The sequence below is a fragment of the Molossus molossus genome, unplaced genomic scaffold (assembly GCF_014108415.1).
Source record: "Molossus molossus isolate mMolMol1 unplaced genomic scaffold, mMolMol1.p scaffold_m16_p_12, whole genome shotgun sequence".
Lineage (NCBI taxonomy): Eukaryota > Metazoa > Chordata > Mammalia > Chiroptera > Molossidae > Molossus > Molossus molossus.
The window spans coordinates 65679766-65704568 of record NW_023425347.1 but is presented as its reverse complement, the minus strand read 5'-3'; the positions used below and the strand labels follow the sequence as shown (position 1 = coordinate 65704568).

The 24803-nt window shown below is 36.9% G+C and overlaps 1 protein-coding gene and 1 pseudogene across 2 annotated transcripts in view; one reads left to right on the top strand and one right to left on the bottom strand.

Moving 5' to 3' along the window:
* Nucleotides 1-24803, top strand: part of ZFYVE9 (zinc finger FYVE-type containing 9) — a 141983-nt gene that overhangs the window by 80369 nt on the left and 36811 nt on the right. For both annotated transcript variants that reach the window (XM_036255100.1, XM_036255101.1), the window contains 5 exons: nt 2746-2866; nt 6266-6388; nt 10119-10274; nt 20763-20987; nt 23408-23490. In XM_036255100.1, coding sequence (XP_036110993.1) covers nt 2746-2866; nt 6266-6388; nt 10119-10274; nt 20763-20987; nt 23408-23490 — 708 coding nt within the window. The remainder of the gene's footprint in view (nt 1-2745; nt 2867-6265; nt 6389-10118; nt 10275-20762; nt 20988-23407; nt 23491-24803) is intronic.
* On the bottom strand, nt 14607-15105 carry LOC118625999 (annotated as a pseudogene).

Genomic DNA, 24803 nt, shown 5'->3' with positions numbered 1-24803 from the left:
CAAGTTTGGATAAAGTTTTTTACTCTTGAAGTTTTCATAGAGTTGTTAATACTATTTATATTTATGTTCAATAATTTTTTCCAGACATTTACATAATATTTGGATTTTATTTTAACTGAAATTGCATGTTATTAAGATTAGATTTATTGATATACAGAGCTAAATTTTCTGTTTGGTGAAGGAACATTAAACCATGTCATATCTGCCTGGCTGGTATGGCTCACTGTTTGAGTGTTGACCCATGCACCAAGAGGTTGCCAGTTCGATTCCTGGTCAGGGCACATGCCCAGGTTGTGGGCCCGATCCCTAGTGTGGGGCATGAGGAGGCAGCCAGTTGATGTTCTCTCTCATCGATGTTTCTATCTCTCTCTCTCTCTCTCTCTCTCTAGAATCAATAAAAATAAAAAAAGTAAAAATATATATAGCAAAGTGCTTTAGGAGAATTAATCTTTGGGAAACAACTTGACACACACATGCGCGCACACACACACCATGTAACCACTACTCAGGTGAAGATGTAAAATATTTTCATCACTCTAGAAGGTTCCCTCATGACCTTTTTCTGTCAGCAGCCCTTTCTGTTATATCTTTTCCCCAAGGTAACCGTTATTCTGACTTGTATCACTATGGATTCATTTGACCTGTTCTTGAATTTCATATAAATGCAAATATATAGTATATAATATTTTGTGTCTAGCTTATTAAACTCAAACTAATGTGAGATTTATCCATGTTGTATGCATCAAAAGTTAATATTATTTATTGTTAAGGCATTCCATCATATGGTTATATCACAATTTATTTTCTTGTTAATGGTCATTTGGATTATTTCCAGTCTTTGATTATTATGAATTGAATAAACCGCTATAAACATTCTTATACATGTTAAAAAACAGTTTTAAAATGCTTTTTAAAAAACTCTTTTAGCCCTGGCCAGTTTGGCTCAGCGGTTAGAGCATCGGCCTGCGGTCCAGAGAGACCCGGGTTCGGTTCCCGCTAAGGGCACGTACTTCGGTTGCAGTTTGTCCCCGGCCCTGGTTGGTCGTGCGGGTGGCAGCCACTCGATGTGTCCCTTCACGTCGATGTTTCTCTCTCTCTCTCCCTTCCTCTCTCTCCCTCCCACTCTATCTGTTCAAAAAATGGAAAAATGTCCTCGGGTGAGGATTAAAAAAAAAAAAACAACTCTTTTAAAACTTCTTATTCTTTTTTAAGTGATGGAGAATATGGAGAGGAGAGCATCATTTTAATAGATATTTGAGTGTAGTCTATTAAGTCAATATTTAAGTGGATTTAACCCCATTTAATGTGTTTTGCAACATTATACTTTTTTTAAATTATTTTTTATTAATCCTCACCTGAGGATGTTTTTCCATTAATTTTTAGATAGAGTGGAAGGGACGGAGAGAAGGAGAGAAACATTGATGTGAGAGAGACATATTGATTGGTTGCCTCCCACATGACCCTAACCAGAGTCAGGGATTGAACCTGCAACCCAGTATATACCCTTGTGACTGGGAATCAAACCGGAAACTCTGGTCCAAGGGCCAGCGCTCTAACTGCTGAGCCAAACTGACCAGGGCTGCAACATTATACATTAAGTGTAGCTAACATGATTATATTAATGCAAAGAGAAATGAACATGAAGTTCTATTTCATTACATAGTAAATGAAAACGCTGACCAATTTTAAACTCTGTATTTTATCAAAGTTGTTTTTCTTCTTTGTTATTGTGGTAAAATATATGTAACATAAAATTTACTATCTTAACCATTTTTAAGTGCACAAAATCCTTGGCATTAAGTACTTTTATATTGTTGTACAACCATCACCACTGTTCTCAAAGTTAATTTGTAAAAAAAAAAAAACCGTATAAATGAGACTTTACACCCAAATACATTTAAAGTTCAGAAATCAAGATAGTATTGAAATTTTGTTTCTTTCCCACTGCAAATTTTTAAATTGTTATTATTTTTCTAATATGCTTTTATTGATTTCAAACAGAGGAAGGGGGAGAGAGAGAAAGATAGTAACATTGTTGAGATAGAAACATCAATCTGGCCCTGGTCGGTTTGGCTCAGCGGTTAGAGCGTCAGCCTGGGGTCCAGAGAGACACGGGTTCAGTTCCCACTAAGGACACGTACCTCGGTTGCAGTTTGTCCCCGGCCCTGGTTGGGTCGTGCGGGTGGCAACCACTCGATGTGTCCCTTTCACGTTGATGTCTCTTTCTCTCTCTCTCTCTTCCTCTCCCTCCCTCCCACTCTATCTGAACAAAAAATGAAAAAATGTCCTCGAGTGAGGATTAAAAAAAAAACAAAAACATCAATCTGCTGCCTCCTGCACACCCCCTACTGAGGATCAAGTCTACAACCTGGGCATGTGCCCTAACCAGTGGTGGAGCATTGACTCATGCACCAAGAGGTCTCCAGTTTGATTCATGGTCAGGGCACATGCCCAGGTTATGGACCTGATTCCAGTTGGAGGCATGCAGGAGGCAGCCAATCGATGTTCTTTCTCATCAATGTTTTGATCTCTCTCTCCCTCTTTCTTCCTCTCTCTCTAAAATCAATAAAGAAAAAAAAAGTTACCAAAAAAAAAAAAAAACCCCCAAAAACCCAGTCCTTTAGGAAACCACAGATTGAGTATGAATTCCAAATTTTCACTTAAATTCCCATTTATATTCTTGACTGTATTCTGCCAGTCTTGAACCTCTCTATAATGCTCACTTTGCTCATTTGCTTTTCCTAGACAGATATTTCTCTGTTCTCTGGGAGTATAACTCAGGTTGGAAGTCCTGTTGGGAGTGCAATGAACCTTATTCCTGAAGATGGCCTTCCTCCCATTCTTATCTCCACTGGTGTGAAAGGAGGTTTGTGTACTTTTATATTTAAACAGGATAGTTATATATGCCGAATACTGCTTTCTAATTAAGGAAGAAGATGGAATTTGACTGATAGCAACCCTTCTTCAACAAAAAAAGCAACTACTCAGTACCATGAAAATAATTGTTCCTTGTGTGCATATGTGCACAGCCAGTGGACACAGACATTAGGTTGGGGGACATCTGTAATACTTTCAACAATAAAAAAATAATTGTTTCTGTTACTGGTTGCTTTAGAGTAGATATTTATGTTTTTGTATTATAATGTTATTTCATTTATTGGAAGGATATAATACATTCTTTTATTGTTAATTCTCACCTGAGGATGTTTTTTCCATTGATTTTTTTTTTTAGAGAGAGTAGAAGGATGGGGGAGAATGTGAGAGAGAAACATTGGTTACGTCCTGCATGTACCCCAACTGGGGCTGGGAAATGAACCTGCAGCCCAGGTACATGCCCTTGACTGGGAATCAAACCCTTGACCCTTTGGTGTGTGGTCTGATACTCTAACCACTGTGCAACACCAGCCAGGGCAATATTTTTAATTGTAGTATAAAATTCATTGGCAGTTTTTCATTATATTTGAAAGCATATAGTACTCTAAAGAGTTTCTTGTGGTTCTAGGATTGCCCCACCTGATACAATCAGTACATCAATTTAACCTTTTGTTTTGAAGAATAGTGTACATCTAAAAATGTACATATAATAATAAGTGCAGGGTACTGAACTTAAATAGCAATTTTACTGTTAAAAATATTTTTAGTGAGTCCTGATAAGTAAAATTATTATCCAGTTTAAAGAATGCTTAGCTTTATGTGAAAGTTTCTTGTTAATATATCTAGATAAGCATCCAGTAATTTTCAAAAGATGTTTTATCAAAAATCTCTCCTCAGTTTCTTCCTAGTCTTTTACCTGGTCTTCTTGCCTTTAGTCTTTCTGTTCTTTATTTTATATTCCACATTGTTGCCAGTTATCTTTTAAACATAGATATTATCATATATTGCTTTTGCTTAGAAACAATGGATTTTCACTGCCTTCAGTATAAATTACTTACCTTAGCATACAATGTTCCTTATAACCTTTTCTCAAACTTACCATTCTAACTTTATTTCCAGCTACTACCTCAATACTACTGTTTTTTGAATATTCACTTTTCATACTTTCATACCTTTTCTTCTTCTGTGGAACAGTGGTAAGAAAATGGACTTCAAGCTAGACAAACCTGAGCTTTGCTCTCAGTACTATTCCATTGTAGCTGTGTGATCCAGTGGGCAAATCATTATCATCTCTGAATCTTGTTCCTAGTCTTTAAAAAAAAAATTAGGTAACTACACCAATTTAATTTAAGAGTCGTGAATATTAAATCAGATTTCACACCTGAAGGTACTTAGTAAGAAAAGTGTCTGGTACCAAGTATACATGTAATTAATATTTTCCTTTTCTTGCCTAGAATACCCTTCTATATCCTAGACTCCTTGAAGAATTCCTTAACCTTTCAAAACCCAGATTAGTGGAAAACTCTCCTGAATCCTTACCTAGGTTGCCTCCATACTAGTGTTTTGCATCCTCATCTCTGTTCTAATAGAAATAAAGTGTTGCTACATTAACAGTTTTCTGATTGTAATTTAGATATTTTGTAAGTCGAATTATTTCACTTAGACCATGATTTCCTTCTGTCTTAATTTATGTTTGTGTCTTCTGCTGTTAGCATGGTGCTGGGCCTATAGTAGGCTCTCAGCAATGTTGCATGAATGTATCGTACTATCAAATCTAGCTGTGTTCTGATAGTTCAACAGTGAGCTTTCACATAAAGTTAAGTATTCTTTTGCTTGTATAATGCCTATGCTCCTTTACCCATAAAAATTTTTTTTTGTTAGTAAAATTACTACTTAGGTTTCAAGTTTTGGTTCTTTTAATAAATCTTAGCTTAATAAGAAATTGTGTTGGCCTACTCTTTTATTAAAATAATTAAGATTGCATTTTTATTAAAAGTCATATCCGTCCTAGCCAGTTTGGCTTAGTGGTTAGAGCATTAGCCTGTGGACCAAAAAGTTGTGGGTTCGATTCTGGTCAAGGGCACATTACCTCAGTTACAGTTCAGTCCCTGGCCCTGGTCAGGGTCATGCAGGAGGCAACCAATTGATGTGTTTCTCTCACATTGATGTTTCTTTGTCCCCGTCATGTCCCCCCCCCCCTTTTCCTCCCTCCCTCCCACTCTATTTGAAGATAAATAGGAAAATATCCTCGGTAAGAATTAAAAGTAAAAGTCACATTCATTAACTCTAATTATCAAAATCTCTCCTACCAAGAAACAACAACTAGTTATCTAATATTTACTTACTTAAACCATATTATTCTCTCTTCATCACAGTTTTGCAATGTTGTATTCCAGTGAAACAACTTCATAAATTTTTTTTCTTAAGTCACTTAGTATTTCTCTTTCTAATAACTATTTTCATTGATAGGGTAAATATTTCTCATGCATTCAAAAAATAGTTCTTTTGGTTTCTATTAGTCATTGGGAAATGATGTTATGTTGTTCTACCTGGCTGTTCCTTAATGATACATTTTATATAAGACCAGTCAAACAATATGCAGTTTTCAGGTTTTCCATTTCTTTCCCCTATTTTTATATTCTACAATGATTATTATCCATGATTTTGACATCGAGCTGAGAAGACTACCATCATTCAAAATGGGGTGGCTGAATATGACATAGTACTGTGCTTACAGGGATTAGATGGGAATGGTTCTGTTCAGAGCCTCAAGTATTAACATGTTCATGTTCAGAATTTGATGTGTGATATACTGATTTTGGTTCTATATATACTGAACTCTTGATTTTTACATAGAAGAATTATTTCATGACGCCAGTCACTTAACATTTATTTTCTGGGTGCAGTTTTTAAAGTTTAATTTTTTTAATGGTAAAATATCTCAAATTATACAAAAGGATATAAAGTAAAAAGTAGGATTCCCTTCTACCTCAATCCCTAGGCATCCTTTCCAGAAGTAAATACTATATTATCACTTTCTTATATATCATGGATTATTTTAAATGTTGGTCTTAGAAAAAGGTAAAATGTGAAATTCTTATGATTGTTGGAGAATTTTGTTAAATAAAAGTGTTGACTTTAGATTTGGCACAAATCATTTTGTGGGGAGGTCTCTATGTAGGATAACCATGTTGTCATCCAAACTGGACTGGGTCACTTTTGAGAGTGAAAGGGGGCACTATTAACATGATACAGAGATAGGCACAAACCTATTCACCCTCTCTATAAACAAAATGCTCTCTCTTTCCTGTGCATAATCAGCCTGTTCCTCAGATTTCTTTCTGTGTTTGTCGCTTTAGCCAATCTCTTACATTGTTTTCTCCCTTTACAGACTATGCTGTGGAAGAGAAACCATCACAGATTTCAGTAATGCAACAGTTGGAAGATGGTGGCCCTGATCCACTTGTATTTGTTTTAAATGCAAATTTGTTGTCAATGGTTAAAATTGTAAATTGTAAGTTAGAAATTTATTTTTCAAAATAAAAATTAAATACTTTACTGATTCATAGATAATAAATAGAGCTTTCAAATTTATTACATGCATGTTTTTTTTTTAATCCTCACACGAGGACTTTTTTTATTTTTGTTCAGATAGAGTGGGAAAGAGAGAGGGAGAGAGAGCGAAACATCGATGTGAAAGAGACACGTCGACTGGTTGCCTCCCACACAACCCTGGGCCGGGGACAGACTGCAGCTGATGTACGTGCCCTTGACAGAAATTGAACCTGGGACTCATCAGTCTGCGGGCTGATGCTCTAACCGCTGAGCTAAAATGACCAGGGTGCACACAACTATTTTTTTTTTAATCCTCACCCAAGGACATTCTTCCATTTTCTGTTCAGACAGAGTGGGAGGGAGAGAGAGAGAAACATTGACGTAAAAGGGACACATCAAATGGCTGCCTCCCACACGACCCAACCAGGGCCGGGGACAAACTGCAACTGAAGTACGTGCCCTTAGTGGGAACCAAACCTGGGCCTCTCTGGACCACAGGCCGATGCTCTAACCGCTGAGACAAACCGGCCCGGCTAGTATTTTTTTTTTTTTTATTCTCACCCGAGGATATTTTTCCATTTTTGTACAGATAGAGTGGGAGGGAGAGAGAGGAAGAGAGAGAGAGTGAGAGAAACATCGACGTGAAGGGACACATCGAGTGGCTGCCACCCGCACGACCAACCAGGGCCGGGGACAAACTGCAACCGAAGTATGTGCCCTTAGCGGGAACCGAACCCGGGTCTCTCCGGACCGCAGGCCAACGCTCTAACTGCTGAGCCAAACCGGCCAGGGCCCGGCTAGTATTTTTATACAGAGCCACATCTTACTGAAAACTGGATACTGAAAAAGTTGATTTGTATAAAATAATATATCCCATGGGACAGTTGTGAGACTAACAGAAACTCTTACTTTTAGTCATAGGGATGAGATGGGTGAATTCTCTATGGAGGAAAGCCAAAGAAAACTTGAACTTACTGAGTTAGGTTCTTCCTGAGATGGGTATATTATGTCACAACTTATCACCAGAATAACCAGTGGTTGATAAATTATCCAGGAAGGTCAAACAATTTAATGCTAGATTTAAATCTCAGAAACCTTAACAATGGTGCAGAAACTTAGTTGGGAGAAGTGTTAATTAACTAACACTTAGTGAAACTTCAGTAGATTTTAAGAATCAAAAGAAACTTCTCAATTCTTGGTGCCTTCTTGGGCATCAGGATGAGAGAAGACAGAAACTTAAAATCTCGATTCTAAGATGGTATTGGAAAATAGAGAACACATTAGTCCTGGATGAATATTAACAGGCACAGTTTTGGAGAGGAAGGAATCACTGGAGAACAGTCCTCTAGTCCCCACTGTGTGCTTGTTTTTGTTTGTTTATTTTTTTGTTCATCCTTACCCAAGGATATTTTTTCTATTGATTTTTTTAGAAAGAAAGGAAAAGAGGGAGGGTTGAGGGGAGAGAGAAAAACATCAAAGTGAGAAAGACACATTGACTGGTTACCTCCTACACGAAACTCAGCTGAGGCTGGGACTGAACCTCCAACACAGGTACATGCCCTTGACCGAGAATTGAACCACCTTGACCCTTCAGATTGCAGGCTGACACTCTTAACCACTGAGCCACACCAGTCAGGGTCATTGTGTGCTTGTTTTAAGTTAACTTTGGAAATCAGAAACATTTATTTCCTTAGAGGTTCTCCATTGATGAAATGCAGATTTCTAGTTTACTAGCTAATTATACCCTTGCATGTTTGGCCAGTTGTTTTTTGTTTTTTTTTTAAATAATTTTTCTTTATTGATTTAGAGAGAAAGGAAGGGAGAGAGAGACATCAATGAGAGAGAACATCAACTGGCCGCCGCCTGCACACCTTCACTGGGGATCCAGCCTACAATCTGCACATGTGCCCTGACCGGAAATCGAACCAGGGACCTCTTGGTGCATGGATCAACGCTCAACCACTGAGCCACGCTGGCCGGGCTTGTCCAGTTATTAATGTTTTCCATCTTTCCTTCTAGAATCATATTTTAAAATAATTTGTTCATTGGGGTGGTGAACACACAATACAATATATAGATGATGTATTATAGAATTATACTTCTGAAACTTATATAATTTTATTAATCAATGTTACTCCAATAATAAATAAATAAAATAATTTGCCCACAATTTTAATTTATCATATCTAGTTTATAAGTTACACTTAGAAAATAGCTAACCTAGAATTCCTGAAATGCACACCATCTTAATATAGTTGGAATGGGCACCTTCTGTTTAGGTATATAAAGTAACAATAACAAAGTAAAAGAAGGGATCTTTTATTGGTTTTGATTTACATTGTAGTATTCATAATTTTATTAGAATCCTTTGAACATTATTTTCAACTACACATATGGCTTATGTTATTAGGACTCTACAGAGCCTTATAGTGAAGAAGTGGAAGTAAGTAGTCCAGAAAAGCCATTCTTTTCACCCCTTTTTTTTTCTTTATTGATTTTAGAGAGAGAGGAAGGGAGATGGAGAGAGACAGATTAAAACATCGATGAGAGAGAACATCGATTGTCCACCTCCTGCATGCCCCCCACTGAGGATTGGGCCCACAACCTGGGCATGTGCCCTGACTGGGAATCGAACCAGTGATCTCTTGGTGCATGGGTCCATGCTCAACCACTGAGCCACACCGGCTGGGCTCTTTTCACCACTTTTCACAGCATGAAGCCAAGTAAAATCATGTTGTTGATTATCTAGAATTTTCTCCCAGAGAATTAAAATAACTAGAATTGTTCAATCACAAATGAATGTGTATATAAAAGAAATATATTTTAGGCTATATCCTGAATTCAAAGCTATAATATTAGCTTTTGTTGTTTTGTGTCTTACATAAGTAATTATTTCTATTGTTGAAGTGTTTTCTTTAAAGATGGGGAGATATATTTTTTTTAATCATTCTAGCCAAGGATAGGTAGTTTGGTTTTATTTTATTTTTTAAAGGAATATTATTTCTTTTGATAATTACACTTCTTTGTAAAATTTTATCATTATTATTTTTTTATTTATTTTTAGAGAGAGAGGAAGGGAGAAGGAGAGATAGAAACATCGATGAGAGACAACTGAGCCACACCAGCTGGGCGATAATTATACTTTTTAATAATAACAGTTAAAAGTTTTCAGTGTAGCCCTGGCTGGTTTGGCTCAGCGGTTAGAGCGTCGGCCTGCAGTCTGGAGAGACCCAGGTTCAGTTCCCGCTAAGGGTACATACCTCAGTTGCAGTTTGTCCCCGGCCCTGGTTGGATCGTGCGGGAGGCAGCCACTCGATGTGTCCCTTTCACATCGATGTTTCTCTCTCTCTCTCTCTTCCTCCCTCTCCCTCCCACTCTATCTGAACAAAAAATGGAAAAATGTCCTTGGGTGAGGATTAAAAAAAAAAGTTTTCAGTGTATTTCTTTCACTATTATTCCTTTTACTTTCCTGCTAGTTTTTTTTCTAAGGGTTTGCCTAGAGCCAGAGGCATTGGTATATTTTATTTTCTACAAGTTCTTTAGTTCAATGCAGTGTAATTAACAGGTTGAATTATACATACAGTATGATCTATTTTATTTTTTTCTGTAGTATAACATAGATATCTGTATTTTTTAAGGGAAAGAATTGAGAGGAATGTCTTTATGTTATCTTTTTATTCCATCTATAGACGTGAACAGGAAGTGCTGGTGTTTCACGACCAAAGGAATGCATGCAGTGGGTCAGTCCGAGGTAGTCATTCTTCTACAGTGTTTGCCAGATGAAAAGTGTCTGCCAAAGGATATCTTTAATCATTTTGTGCAGCTTTATCGGGATGCTCTGGCAGGTAGGATTGCTTTATGATATAATCTGCACCTTTTATAGATGATAACAATTTTTAGCCACAGATGCAAAATAATATCTTAAATTTGGAAGCCTGGTGTTGGATGTTGATATTGATGGCAAGTTAGAACTTGCCATGGTTTGAGGAAATTATAAATTTTAGTAATTTACTTGGTGTGGTTGTTATTTTACAAAGACTAAAATCAAGCTTGATGTAAGAATATTTTTTCTTTGAGTAGCTTAGGGATCATGATATTGGTACCCAATAGAAGGAAGCATAATCATAGCTTACCTGTTTCTTCAGTTAACAAATTTATATAATCATAATGTAAATATTGTACATTTAATTATGAAATTTCAAGAACCAAACATGGATATCTTTATTATAGTTTCAAAATAAATTATAAATATTTACTCTAACAGTGTCAAAGTAAATGTATACCTATTAGAAATTGGAGAAGATTAAGGATGCTAATATAAAGACATACTACTAAAAGTTGAGAGAGAAAGAAATTGCAGGATTATATAGTAATCATATTTTTAGTTTTTGAGGAACCTCCATACTGTTTTCCAGAGTGGCTGTACCAGTTTATATTCCCACTAACAGTACACCAAGAGTTCCCTTTTCTCTATATTCTCACCCATACTTGTTATTTTAAAATTGATTTTTTAAAAAGCTATTGTAGCCCTGCCCAGTTTGGCTCAGTGGTTAGAGCATCAGCCTAACCAACCCGAACCAGAGGGACCCAGGTTCGGTTTCCGCTAAGGGCACATACCTCGGTTGCAGTTTGTCCCCAGCCCCAGGTGGGGTTGTGTGGGTGGCAACCAGTCAATGTCTCTCTCTCACGTTATGTTTTTCTCTCTCTCTCTTTCTCCCTTTCTTCTTCCTGCTCTATCTGAAGATAAATGCAAAAATGTCCTCGGGTGAGGATAAAAAATAAATCAATAAATAAAAATAAATCAATAAATAAAAATAAATCAATAAATAAAAAGCTGTTGTAGGAATTCAGCAAGAAATTAACAGGGTTCAAGTTAAGTAATTGCGATGGGAATAAAGAATGTTGAGATATAAAAGACAGTGATGCTTCAGTTCAATAGAATTTCATAACTAACTGGATGTGAGGGGTGAGAGGGAACAAGTCAAAGTTGACTTCAGATTTCTGACTTGGGCATAGAAGAAGAGCAGATTTGACAGCTGAGGTCTTTGTTCAGTGCATTGAATTTGAGGTAATGACAATAGGTGGTGATATGTAAATGGAAGGTGACTATATGGGTATGGACCTAAGAAGGTATCACTGGGCTAAAATACAGACTTGGGAAACCCAGCATTAATGTGATAGTTGAAACTATGGTTGTGAATAAGGCCAATGTGAAGAGCTGTGAATGGAACTCTGAGAAATATCAGTAGGGAAAGGCATGAATCATTATATGAGTCATTAAAATATATGTTTAGCATAAATGGTTACTTATTTTTAAAAGTCTTTTTTTTTTTTTCATCCTCACCCGAGGACATTTTTCTATTTTTTGTTCAGATAGAGCGGGAGGGAGAGAGAGGAAGAGAGAGAGAGGGAAACATCGATGTGAAAGGGACACATCGAGTGGCTGCCACCCGCACGACCAACCAGGGCCGGGGACAAACTGCAACCGAGGTATGTGCCCTTAGCGGGAACCGAACCCGGGTCTCTCTGTACCGCAGGCCGATGCTCTAACCGCTGAGCCAAACCGGCCAGGGCTAAAAGTCTTTATATATCATTCAAGTCCATTATTTTATTGAAATGCAAAAAGTCAGCAACAAAAAAGTACTAGGAATTGATAGTAAGATAATGCTGATAGTCTAAGGTTAGCCTATAATACATCTAAGCCATCTTAAATATTATCTATAATATAGGGTGAGGTCATGTACATATATATCTAAGTAAATAACATTTCAAAAGCATAAACAAATGGGCTATAAAAGTCTCTCCTTGATTAGAAATCATTTCACAGCTCAGAAATATGGTCCTAGAAAAGTATCTTAGATTATCTAGTACAACTCTTTATTTTTTAGGTGAAGAGAATGAAACCTGGAGGTATTAATGGCTTGTCTAAATCACAAATGTAGTTGGTGGCAGAATCAGGTCTAAAGCTCCCATACCTATTCTTTAGTTTATGTCAGTAACTTCTGTGTATATATTAATAGTATAGCAGTTTTTAAAAACAGGTATGCAAAATATTTATGTGATGTGCAAATTTTATTAAGAATCCTGTTTTTAGATAATGAATGTATTTTTTTTATAGGTGAAAACATATTTTAAGTGTTTTAAAATGACCCCAATTCATTCTTTTTATCCTATGTAGCATAGTGTATGGAATTGGCAAATTATATCTTAAATTTCCCGAGTGTGAAAGCCTTGAATACTCTTATCACTTGCATAACAGTTCCTCTGCCACAAATCAGTAAAAAACCTTTAAAATCTTTGAGTGAACTGTTTTTATAATTTAATCTGAATTTTTCATCAAACTATATGTATTTAATAGTAATAAGATATGTGTGTATATATATTTCTTATTTAACATATATATATATATGTCCTACATAGTTGCTTATGCTTTTCACAGTGGAGGGGGGATTTTATTTTGTGAGAAATGATATTTGAGAGTTATAGGATGCCTTCTGAATATTATAATGACATGGGAGATTTTAGATTGTATATTGTTTTTCTCTCCCTTCCTCCATATTCTGAACTTGTTTTTTGTAAACAAACATTCAGAACAGGGATTTGAATGAAATGAGAATGGTATCTGCCAGACTATTTTTTTTTCTGGAGTTAATCTCTGGTTGTTTCTCTTACTTGAAAACCTGTATTGGGTCCATATTGTCTTTAGCGTAAACTGTGCGTGCCAACATTCAGTATGCTACATAATCTGATCCTATATTTTCATTCTTATTTCCCACTAGTAGTCTTCCACTGTACAATGATTTTCTACTTTATTACTCATGATCATGTTTTTTTTTTTTAAATCTTCACCTGAGGATATTTTTCCATTTATCTTCAGATAGAGTGTGAGGGAGAGAGAAAGAAACATCGATGTGAGAGAGGCACATCGATTGGTTGCCACCCGCAGGACCCCGACCAGGCCTGGGACCAAACCACAACCGAGGTACGTGCCCCTGATTGGAATAGAACCTGCAACTCTTTGGTCCGCTGGCTATCGCTCTAACCACTAAGCCAAACCAATCAGGGCTCCATCATATGTTTTTGACTTTCATTCATTACTTTAGTGGTTCTAATGTATTCATTTTCAGGCTACTGTTTTATACTCATTACATAAATTTACCAGAATTTATTTTCATTCTGATGAACAGTTTGCTGTTCTTACCAGTTTATTATTACTATTTAGACATACTCTATAAAATTTTTATATATTTATACTTAGGAGTAGAATTTCTTATAGGATGTTGATAACTTTAACTTTATTAGATGATGTCAGAAAGGCTGAATTAAAAACAATGTGTATTGAAGGAATTAATAAATTGGTGTGCTGTCTCTAGGAAGCATTTTTTTCGTCATGTGGTTGAAAAGCACCTGGAGGAAAGGGGTCCTAAGAGAACATTTTTGTTACTAAAAATGCTGTGCCTATTGTCCTTGGGACTTGGAAACAAGGAAAAGTGCTATTTAGGTTAGCCTAAGAGTATTCTGAGGCTCAGTGTCTGGTCACGTGGGAAGTTTCCACAATTTTAGATCTTTGAAAGATTTTTTTTTTCTTTTTGCTATCTTTTTGTCACCTATTCTCATTTTAAAGCCTTCCTTATTTTGTATCTTTAAATTGTGAACCCAGGTGAACTTTTGGTTAAATTTTTTTCTCATATAGATTTATCAGAAGTCAATGTAAGCTTTAAGATTTATTACTGATGTTATTAATACATTTCATTCATTGAATTTTATTTTTATTAATAATTTTGTGATGATACTGATAAGGTTATAGGGCTCAAATACAATGGAGTTTGCTCTTTTATTTTTTACTGTGAAAGTGTATCTCAGTCTAAGGATATACATGCATATTCACTATGAACTTAGGAAAAAGGGTATGGAAAATTTTTAAATCATTATCTCTTACCTATTTTCTTTTGTTGTTGTTGTTTAGTTTTTATTTTATTAGTTTTTATTTTATAATCATAAACTTAACTCTGCAATTCAGCTAGACTTAAAAGGGGTAAGGAAAATATGGAACCCAGTGAACTGCAGTGAGAGCATGAAGATTATAGCTTATTCCAAATAGATGGGGGTGAGGAGGTGCTCTCCTGAGCTACAGAAGGAATGTTCTGATAGTTAAGATAAAGCACAAGTCAAATTTATTAGAGTTGTCCACAGTCAGCAATGGTGATCTTCTTTCTGGTCTTGCCATTCCTCAATCTAAAGCACTCCCATGGCAACCACAATATCCATGCCGTTCGTCTTTCACCTGGCCAAAGACCACATGCTTGCCATCCAACCACTCCGTCTTGGCAGTGCAGACGAAAAACTGGGAACTGTTTGTGTTGGATCCAGCATTTGCCATGGACAAGATGTGAGGACTTGTGTGCTTCATGATGAAATTCTCATCTTCAAATTTCTTCCCATAGATGGACTTGCCATCTATGCCATTATGGCTTGTGAAATCACCACCCTGGCACATAAATCCCGGAATAATTCTGTGAAAGCAAGAACCGTATAACAAAATCCCTTCTCCTCAGTGCTCAGAGCATGACAGTTTTCTGCTGTCTTTGCAACTTTGTCTGAAAACAGCTTGAAGGAGACATGGCCCAAGGGCTCACCATCGATGGTGATGTTGAAGAACATGGTGGGGTTCATCATGGCTGGGCACTGGTGGCTCTGGGGTGGCGGCATCTGCAAGGCAGCCTCTTGCCCATTTTCTATCCCCACAAGCATGTAGAAGAAAAATTATAGGTGAATCAAAGAAGGGGGAAAATAGAGACTTTAAAAAAATAGCCTTTCAAAGAATATACACAGTTGATAGGGTGTTTATAAAAACATGCTAGGTATCCTGTAAATGTTTGTGGAATGACTGGCAGTAAGTCAAGTTTTGTGCATATTAGAAAATATTTTATAATATGTGTATGTCTTTTTTTGATCAGTATCTAGAAATGTATATCATAATGGTAAATGCTTAATCAATTCATGTCTTATAATTTTTCAGATTTTAGTAGGTTGCCATTATCTCTCATGACCACAGAAATTACACTACTTATAATCTTTACTATTTCTGAAGTGTTACTTTTTTACCTGTAAAACATGAAAAAGTTTCCTGACTAATGTGTTTCCAGGGAAAGAGAAACCTCATTGATGTTTTCACCATCATTGATAATTTTCTTGTGTTGTTTTACCAGTTAAAGAATATTATCTTATGGTACACATTTTTATTATATTTTTCTAGCTAATTGTGAACCTTTTTTATTATTTCTTTTTTGTGGGAAAGGGGGGGTCAGTCCTCTCCTGAGGACATTTTTTAATTGCTTTTTTTTTTTTATCCTTACCTGAGGACATTTTTGCATTTATCTTCAGATAGAGCGGGAGGGAGAGAGAGAGAAACATCGATGTGAGAGAGACACATCGAGTGGTTACCACCCACACGACCCCAACCAGAGCTGGGGACAAACTGCAACCAAGGTACGTGCCCTTAGCGGGAACCAAACCCAGGTGTCTCTGGTCCTCAGATCCACGCTTTAACCACTGAGCCAAACCAGCCAGGGCTAATTGTGAACCTTTTTGATAAATTTATCTTTCTATGAACAAAGGAGCCCATGGTATTGATGCTTTGCAGAGTAATTTTTCAACTGATGAGAAAGTAATATGGAATATTTATGAAGACATGATTTAAAACTAATACTTAATATTTATTGAGCACTTACTACATGCCAAGCAGTGTATTCATTGCTTTATGTGCACTATTTCATTTCTTCTTACCTATGAGATTTATACTGTTGTTGTTCCCATTTTACATATGAGGAAACTGAGAGGCACTGAAGGCATAAGTAATTTGCCCACAATCACACACATAGCTGGCAGGTGGTTGGACCCAGGTTTGAATTCAGCTGTGTCTTCTCTAAAGCCCATGTTTTTGAATTATAAAAAGCAATAAACTGTTCTTGAGCTTTTTGAAGTTACATGGTAAATCTCACAAATGCTCTAAACTGAGGAAATGATCTTTTATGAAGTACTCATGCTTAACTGTAAAACTCCAAGGAACTTTCTAAATTATTTTGATGGCTTAAGCTTTGGTTATGTTAATGCTTAAAATGTTAGTATTTCTTGAAGTAAGTGAATTATTTGCTTGGAAATTATTTCATTTGAGTTGATGTAAGGATTGATAAATATACTTTGAAACAAAGGAAGCTATTGTTATAGATATTTAAGTTGTATTTGAATTGAATTTAAAGATGGCTATTTACAAGCACTTTGAAAAACAAAGTTTTAATTCCAAATTTAAGATGGAAAATTATAAATTATATATATATATATATAGAGAGAGAGAGAGAAGAGATATATATATATATAGAGAGAGAGAGAGAGAAATTGTGGTTTATTGAAAGACCAAGAGATTGAAAGGTCTGCCTTTTAGATCTTATTTTGCCACTTATCTACCCAGTGTCTTTTTTTTTTTTTTTTTAATCTTTATCGAGGATATTTTTCTATTTATTTTCAGATAGAGTGGGAGGGAGGGAGAGAGAAAGAGACAAAGAGAGAGAGAAACATCGACGTGAAAGGGACACATCGACTGGTTGCCTCCTGCACGACCCTGACCAGGGCCGAGGACAAACTGCAACTGAGGTACGTGCCCTTGACTGGAATCAAACCCAAGACTCATTGGTCCTCGGGCCGACGTTCTAACTGCTGAGCCAAACCAACCAGGGTGTCTTTTTTTTTTTTTTTTTTTTAATATGTTTTTATTGATTTTTTTTAGAGGGAGAGGAAAGGAGAGGGAGATATAAATATTGATGTGAGAGAGAAACATTGATCAGCTGCCTCCTGCACACCTCTACTGGGGATTGAGCCCGCAACCCGGGCATGTGCCCTGACCAGGAATCGAACCGGGACCTTTCAGTACATAGGACAATATTCAATCCACTGAGACACACCAGCCAGGCTATCCAGTGTTTTTTGAGAGTCACTTCACCTCTGCCCCAAAGTTTCAATTTCTTCATCTGTAAAGTAAAACTCCCAAATTCAGAAATGGTACTAGCTCTGTTAAGCTAGTAGCACTGACCTGATAATTACCTAAGCATTGTCATATAAAATTGTTTTATAAACTATTGATATAAAGCATATGACATTTTTGCCAGGTCATTTAAGCTCAGAAGCAAGAGTTGTCTGTTTTAGCCCGGCCGGTGTGGCTCAGTGGATTGAGCGTCGACCCATGCACCAAGAGGTCACCGGTTCGATTCCTGGTCAGGGCACATGCTCAGGTTGTGGGCCAGATCCTCAGTGTGGGGCTTGCAGGAGGCAGCCAGTCGATGTTCTTTCTCATCAATGTTTCTATCTCCCTCCCCTTCTCTCTCTAAAAATCAATAAAGAAAAAAAAATTTAAAAAAACAAAACAAAAAAGCTTGAGCTCTCTCTCCATGAAGAAAGAGTTGAAAGCATTAAAATAAAGAGTTGTCTGTTTTCATTATATAGATTCTTGAATGATCTTGGGGTATAAAGAATAAGTTCATTGGATTCATTGTGTTAAATGTTTCCATTAAGAGGTATCTATGGCCCTGGCCGGTTTGGCTCAGCAGTTAGAGTGTCGGCCCGCGGAACAGAGCGTCCCGGGTTCAGTTCCCGCTAAGGGCCCGAACCTCCATTGTGGTTTGTCCCCAGCCCTGGTTGGAGTCATGTGGGTGGCGACCATTTGGTGTGCCTCTCTCATGTCGATGTTTCTCTCTCACATTCCCTCTCTCCCTCCTGTTCTATTTGAAGATAAATGCAAGAATATCCTTGGGTGAAGAGAGAAAGAAAAAGAAGTATCTGTGGAAATTAGTATAAAAGAGATTTTATGAGTTCAAGAGCTTCAGATTAAGTCTTCAAATGAAAGTCTTTATCAAATTCTTATGTCCAGGGTGTTATTTTTGCTGATATCTGTGGAATGTTACTTTTTTTATTTTTTAGATGAGGTGGTAAATGGCAGTGTACACTAAGTCAATCTTTGGGTTGATAACGATCTACTTAAAAAATTGTAAAGAAAGTAAATGCTTAAAGGATAAAATATATATTTTATAATGGAAGGGGACTTAGTAAAAAATTAGAGTGTGATTGGGATGGGGGGGTTGTTAGGTGGTAGAAGCAGAAAGGTAATCAATAACAAATAATTGGGAAAATAACAAATAATAGATTCCAATCTCTAATAGGGAAATTGCAAAGGAATAATTAATGAATGCCTTGAGTACTGAGCCAACATTTTTCACCTCTGAGCTGTATTCACTAGGGCATTCTTATGAAACATAAACATGCTATCATTAGACCTTTAGAGGAATACTACTGTGTACTCTTCATTGTGAAGGGGGAAGAAATTGTCCATCTTTTTATCCTCACCAGAGGATATTTTTCCGTTTTTTGTACAGATAGAGTGGGAGGGAGAGAGAGTAAGGGAGAGAGAGAGAGAAACATTGACGTGAAGGGACACATCGAGTGGCTGCCACCCGCACGACCAACCAGGGCCGGGGACAAACTGCAACCGAAGTACGTGCCCTTAGCGGGAACCGAACCCGGGTCTCTCAGGACCGCAGGCCGACGCTCTAACCGCTGAGCCAAACTGGCCAGGGCTGTCCATCTTTTCTCTTATTTCTCCTCCTCCTTTCCCTTCCAGGTAAAAAGGTGAAAATTTTTATAAACCTTACTGCAAAATCTTTGATAGAGCAAAGAAAAATCCTGTAATGTTTGACTAATTATTATATGCATATTTGCATTATAACAATAATAGTTATGTTTTGAGAGCACACTGTCAGGTGCTGATAGGCATCTTACATATACTATCATTTATTCTTCACAACAGGTCTGAAGTTCAGTATAATTTCTTCCATTTTACACAGATGTTGAGGCTCACAGAAGTTAAGTAACTTGCTCCCAAATAACACAATAATGAGTGATCAAACTAGTAGTCAAACTTATATCTCTGAAACTCCCAAATTTGGCCCAACAGCTTAAATGGGCAGCCAGTTTTGGGTAATCCTGGGGCAATAGTACTTACCACTCCTAATGATGATGATGTCCAGGTGAACATAGCTCTTACCCACAAAGCTTTTCTGAGTTTTATGGGGAGGTGTTCCTTTCACTTGTAGACCCTACTATCAGTATAGCTTCCCACCTTCACTCAAGGATTCTATGATCTGTCAGTGAACTGTTCTGTGAATAGACAGACTCTGGTTTTCAAGGAAAGTAAGCATTAACCTTTGTGATGGGGATTTTTTTGTAGTTGGTCTTACTTCTTTCAGAGGTATCAAAGGAAGCTTACACATGTCTAGTGGACATATCTGTCCTTATATTATTGAACAGCTCTTATCAGGAAGTTCTTTTATAATTCTAAACTGCAGAAAATACCTCATTAATGAAGGACTGATTTGTTACTGTTTCATTTTTAAAATACTTAAATTAGAAAGTGTTTAGTAAAGAATATTTGCAGGTAAAAGAAAGAAACTCACCTAATTTGAATTTAAGTAAACCCTAAATTGTTTACATTTCAAATTTGTCTTCACCAAAATTACAGTGGATACATTCTATCTGTGGTACTACCTTCAGTATAAATTTTCTTTTCCCCCAAATGTCTTATACATAACTGCATTTTATTGTCTTAATTCATTATGTTCATGAATTAACTTTTTTCATCCAGTGAGATTGTAAACAGGTAACTAACTAATCTTAACATATTTTTGTGACCTTTGAGGCGATAATTCTTAGCTGATTCATATAGTAAAGGTTCACTATCTAGCTAAGGAAGCCATCAGTAGTTTTGGCTTGTAGCTAGACAAACTTCTGTAGTGTGATAATACAAGTTATACCATGCTCACCAGAAGCCCTGATAAAATTGGAAAAAAACTTTTTTGTTTAATAAATAAATGCCATTTGTTTCTTTAAAAACTTTCTAACCCTGGCTGGTTTGGCTTAACAGTTAGAGCGTCGGCCTGCAGTTCAGAGAGACCCAGGTTCGGTTCCCGCTAAGGGCACATACCTCAGTTGCAGTTTGTCCCCGGCCCTGGTTGGGCTGTGTGGGAGACAGCCACTCGATGTGTTCCTTTCATGTTGATGTTTCTCTCTCTCTCTCTCTTCCTCTCTCTCCTTCTCACTCTGTCTGAACAAAAAATGGAAAAATGTCCTTGGGTGAAGATAAAAAAACAACTTTCTAAACATGGGTGTTTCATGGTGAAAAGTTAGGAATTAGTGTTCACTAGTGTCTGGCCTAGTATTGAGTAATAATGATTACTAAAAATATGATTGATTTATTGATAGAAAGTAATCAGTGAACTTTTTTGTTTTAGGGAATGTTGTGGGCAACTTGGGACATTCCTTCTTCAGTCAAAGTTTCCTTGGTAGTAAAGAACATGGTGGATTCTTATATGTGACATCTACTTACCAGTCACTGCAAGACCTTGTACTCCCAACCCCACCTTACTTGTTTGGTATTCTCATCCAGAAATGGGAAACTCCTTGGGCTAAAGTGTTTCCCATCCGACTAATGTTGAGACTTGGAGCTGAATATCGACGTAAGTAGTAAAATACTTTCTTCTAAAACACAGGAACAAGACCTGATGACTAAATATACTTCTGAAATGTTCAGAGCCCCTCCCCCACCCCATGGTACTGATACAATTCAGCAGAAGTAGTATTTTGAAATAGCTAAGCTATACTAAACTTTGCCATTGTCTCTACTCATTTTATCTAGAATGGGAAGGACTGAAAATATCAAATAAGAAAGTTGGTGATTAGTTATTACCTTGTGAACTTACTGGTTTTATATTATAGTTCATTATAAATACATAATCATCTTGAGAAAAAATAAATTTGAACTTAACAGGTAACTTTATTATTTTTTTTAATCCTCAACTGAGAATTTTTAAAATTGATTTTATTTAGAGAGAGAGAAAGGGAGAGGGAAAGAGAGGAAAACATTGATGTGAGAGAGAAATATCAATTGGTTGCCTCCCTTACACGCTCCAAAAGGGGATTGAACCTGCAAGCTATTGGGACGACACTCCAACCAGTTGAGCACCCAGCCAGGGCTAGCTTTATTTTTTATAATATCTATATATGACAAATATATTTTTTGTCACTTGGTTGGAAAATTATATTTTATGTAACCTAACAGATACTGGAAACTAGTGATATAGAGATCACTCTCAGTTGACAAGGTAAGCGATAGAAGAGCTTCCTTCCCATGGTAGTAATAGTGCAACTTAAGTTGTGATTTATTTTTAAGACTGCGAGGACTAAATGTAAGCTTTATATCTTCACTTAATTGAAAGTGTACTGGTCTAGAAATCAGACCACTTGAATAGGTTCTTAACTCTTATTAGTTCTGTAACTTTGGTCAAATTACTCAAGTTGTCTGATTGTTGGTTTCTTTTGCAACTGGAGATAATGCTTGCCTTTTATATTATATAGGATTTTTAAGAGGATCAAATGAGATGAAACCTTAAAATATATATGTTCTCAGCAGGTCAACTTCATCATTTCATTTATTTATTTATTAATCTGGGAATTCAAAAATGGCAAAGACCCGTTATAGGCCCTTGGAAACTTTTGTAAGGAAGATACACAGAAATCATGAAGTAGTATATTGCATTAAAACACATACTCAAAGTTAACAGAGTTCTTTGGGAGCTCCAAGATGGGCTCTAATTTCACCAAGAATGATGGAATTAGATAAGAAATATGTCTTGGACCAAGGGCCTCTGAACTGAACTGTGAAGGAAGCATATGAATGAGCCTAGTGAAGTAGGGAAAGGAAAGTGATTGTATGCAGATGAACCAACATGTATAATTTCTTATCTTGAACACACAGTTCAAACTAGAATTCAAGGAGTGAGCCAGTTAATAGGATCATCAGGTATTTGGCTCCCCCGAGGAGGGTCTTGGTTGGGAGATGTCTAAGAGTGAATTCTTTTAGATTGCTTGAGCACAGAGGAATCAGAAGATATTTATTTCCTGGATCATATCAATCCACTTTGAAGAACAGTGCTTCCTAAAACTTTTTCATCATTTTTTAAACAGCTACATCAAAAAGCTTATTCTTCAAAATAGATTCAAAAACATGGAAGTAGAGAACAGACTGACAAACTTCAGAGGGAAGTGGGGGTGGGAGTATAGGTCAAAAAACTTACAGTCATATACGCATAACCATTGGACATAGGACATAGAAAATAGTGTGGTGAAGGCAAGGGGGCTGTCAATGGGGGGAAAGAGGAGAGGCATCTGTAATATTTTCAATGATAAAGGTAAATTAAAAAAAAATTAGTTCTGCCCAGCTGATGTTGCTCAGGAGATTGAGCATCCTCCCAGTCAGGGCACATGCCTGAGTTGCAGGCTTGATCCCCAGTAGGGGGCGTGCAGGAGGCAGCTGATGGATGTTTCTCTCTCACATTTATGTTTCTACCTTCCTCTCTAAAGATCAATACAAAAAAATTTTTTTTAACCACTTCAGGTAAAAAAAAGATTAACAATAAATAAGGTATGGCTTTTGCCTTAATACTCAGCAGGTGTGTATACATTTTCATATTTTCCATGCGATTTCCAAATCAAAGGAATGAATAAAGCAAGCTTGTTTATTTTTCCTAACTTGCAAATTTCATAAACCATTAAATAGTTTTGACTGAAAGAAGCAGGCCAACAAGTACTTGATTGAAACTTGCTTTTATTGTTTGTGGTGTTTTGTCAAGTTTATGGTTACCTTGTCATAGTAATAAAGCTTATGATGATTTTAAAAACTAGGCTTATTGTCATCAGATGACTGGTGTAGTTTGTAGAAGGCTCAGGATTTGCCTCTGATGCTACCATGCTAAATACTAAATACTAAATTTTATGTGCTCTAATGAATCATTATATTTTGGAAACTGTATCAACCGGGATAACTCTTATACAAATCTTAAGCTGCTAGACTTAGTCTGATCACTTCTCATGTTTATAGTTTATCCATGCCCACTGTTCAGTGTCAGATTTCGGAAGCCATTGTTTGGAGAGACGGGGCATACCATCATGAATCTTCTTGCAGTAAGTTGGGAATTTTTGCTTTCTTTTTCCTTTTTGGGGTTTGTATGGGAGAAGGAAGAGAAGGCTTTTATTATTTTGTTGATAGCAATGCCCCTGCTCCTTCAGGCAGGTGAAGATTTATGTTAGAGGGAAAGAACATATATATACATTCTTTGGAAAGTATAAGGAGCTTGGAGTGAAATAGTATACAGTTCCAGCCCCAATTATACACTTATTATCTAAGTGACCTTGCAGTGTTACTGTGAGGACTAGAGGTAATGTATAGTTAAAGCACAGTGCATTTTGTCTTTTTATTTTAAGCCTAGCATCCTAGAGTATATCTAGAATATATCTAACAGTTCACAATCTTTTGAACTGTTAACTTCTTGGTCCAAATGAGCACTGTCTCTTGCCTGGATTATTATTATTATTTTTTTTTTATCCTCACCTGAGGACATTTTTCCATTTTTTGTTCAGGTAGAGTGGGAGGGAGAGAGAGGAACAGAGAGAGAGAGAGAGAAACATCGATGTGAAAGGGACACATCGAGTGGCTGCCACCCGCACAAGCGACCAGGGCCGGGGACAAACTGCAACCGAGGTACATGCCCTTAGCGGGAACTGAACCCGGGTCTCTCCGGACCGCAGGCCAATGCTCTAACCGCTGAGCCAAACCGGCCAGGGCCTGGATTATTTTTATTTTGTTTATCTGATCTCCTTTCTGGTGTCTCTGGCCAACTCCCAGACCTTCCAGACTCCCCTCATAACGATAGATACATGTACTCAGCTTTAATCTGCCCCTCCCCATTCCCAGGCTGGTCATCCTGGTCTCAATGTTAGGGTAGCATGGGATTACTGGGGCTTGGTTTTTACATATTTAAAGCCAATTTTTAATTACTCATTTCATTAAATGTAGGTTGCCACACATCATTGTGTAAATACAGTCCAAGCACAAACCTGGCCAAAAAAAAGTAAAAGTAAAGGTTTTTATGGTGGTCTGTAAGACCCTATGAAATCTAGCTATATGCTATCACTTGACCTCAAATCATACCACTCTTGCTCTTTTTGCTCCAGCCACACTAGATGTTGTGTGTGTATGTGTATGTGTTTTGCCCTACAGATACTCATTCAGTACCTAGGATGTTCCAGGCATTAGAATATAATAAGAACAAAACAAATGAGAGTTCCTACTCTCTTGGACCTTACCTTAGGGGGAGGAGACAGTTAATAAATAAATACAGAAAGTGTTAAGTGGTGTTAAAGCAGGGTAAGTATTCAAATATTTGTTTAATATTGTATGTAAGAGGTATATGAACCTTTTAATCTTCCTTGTAAGA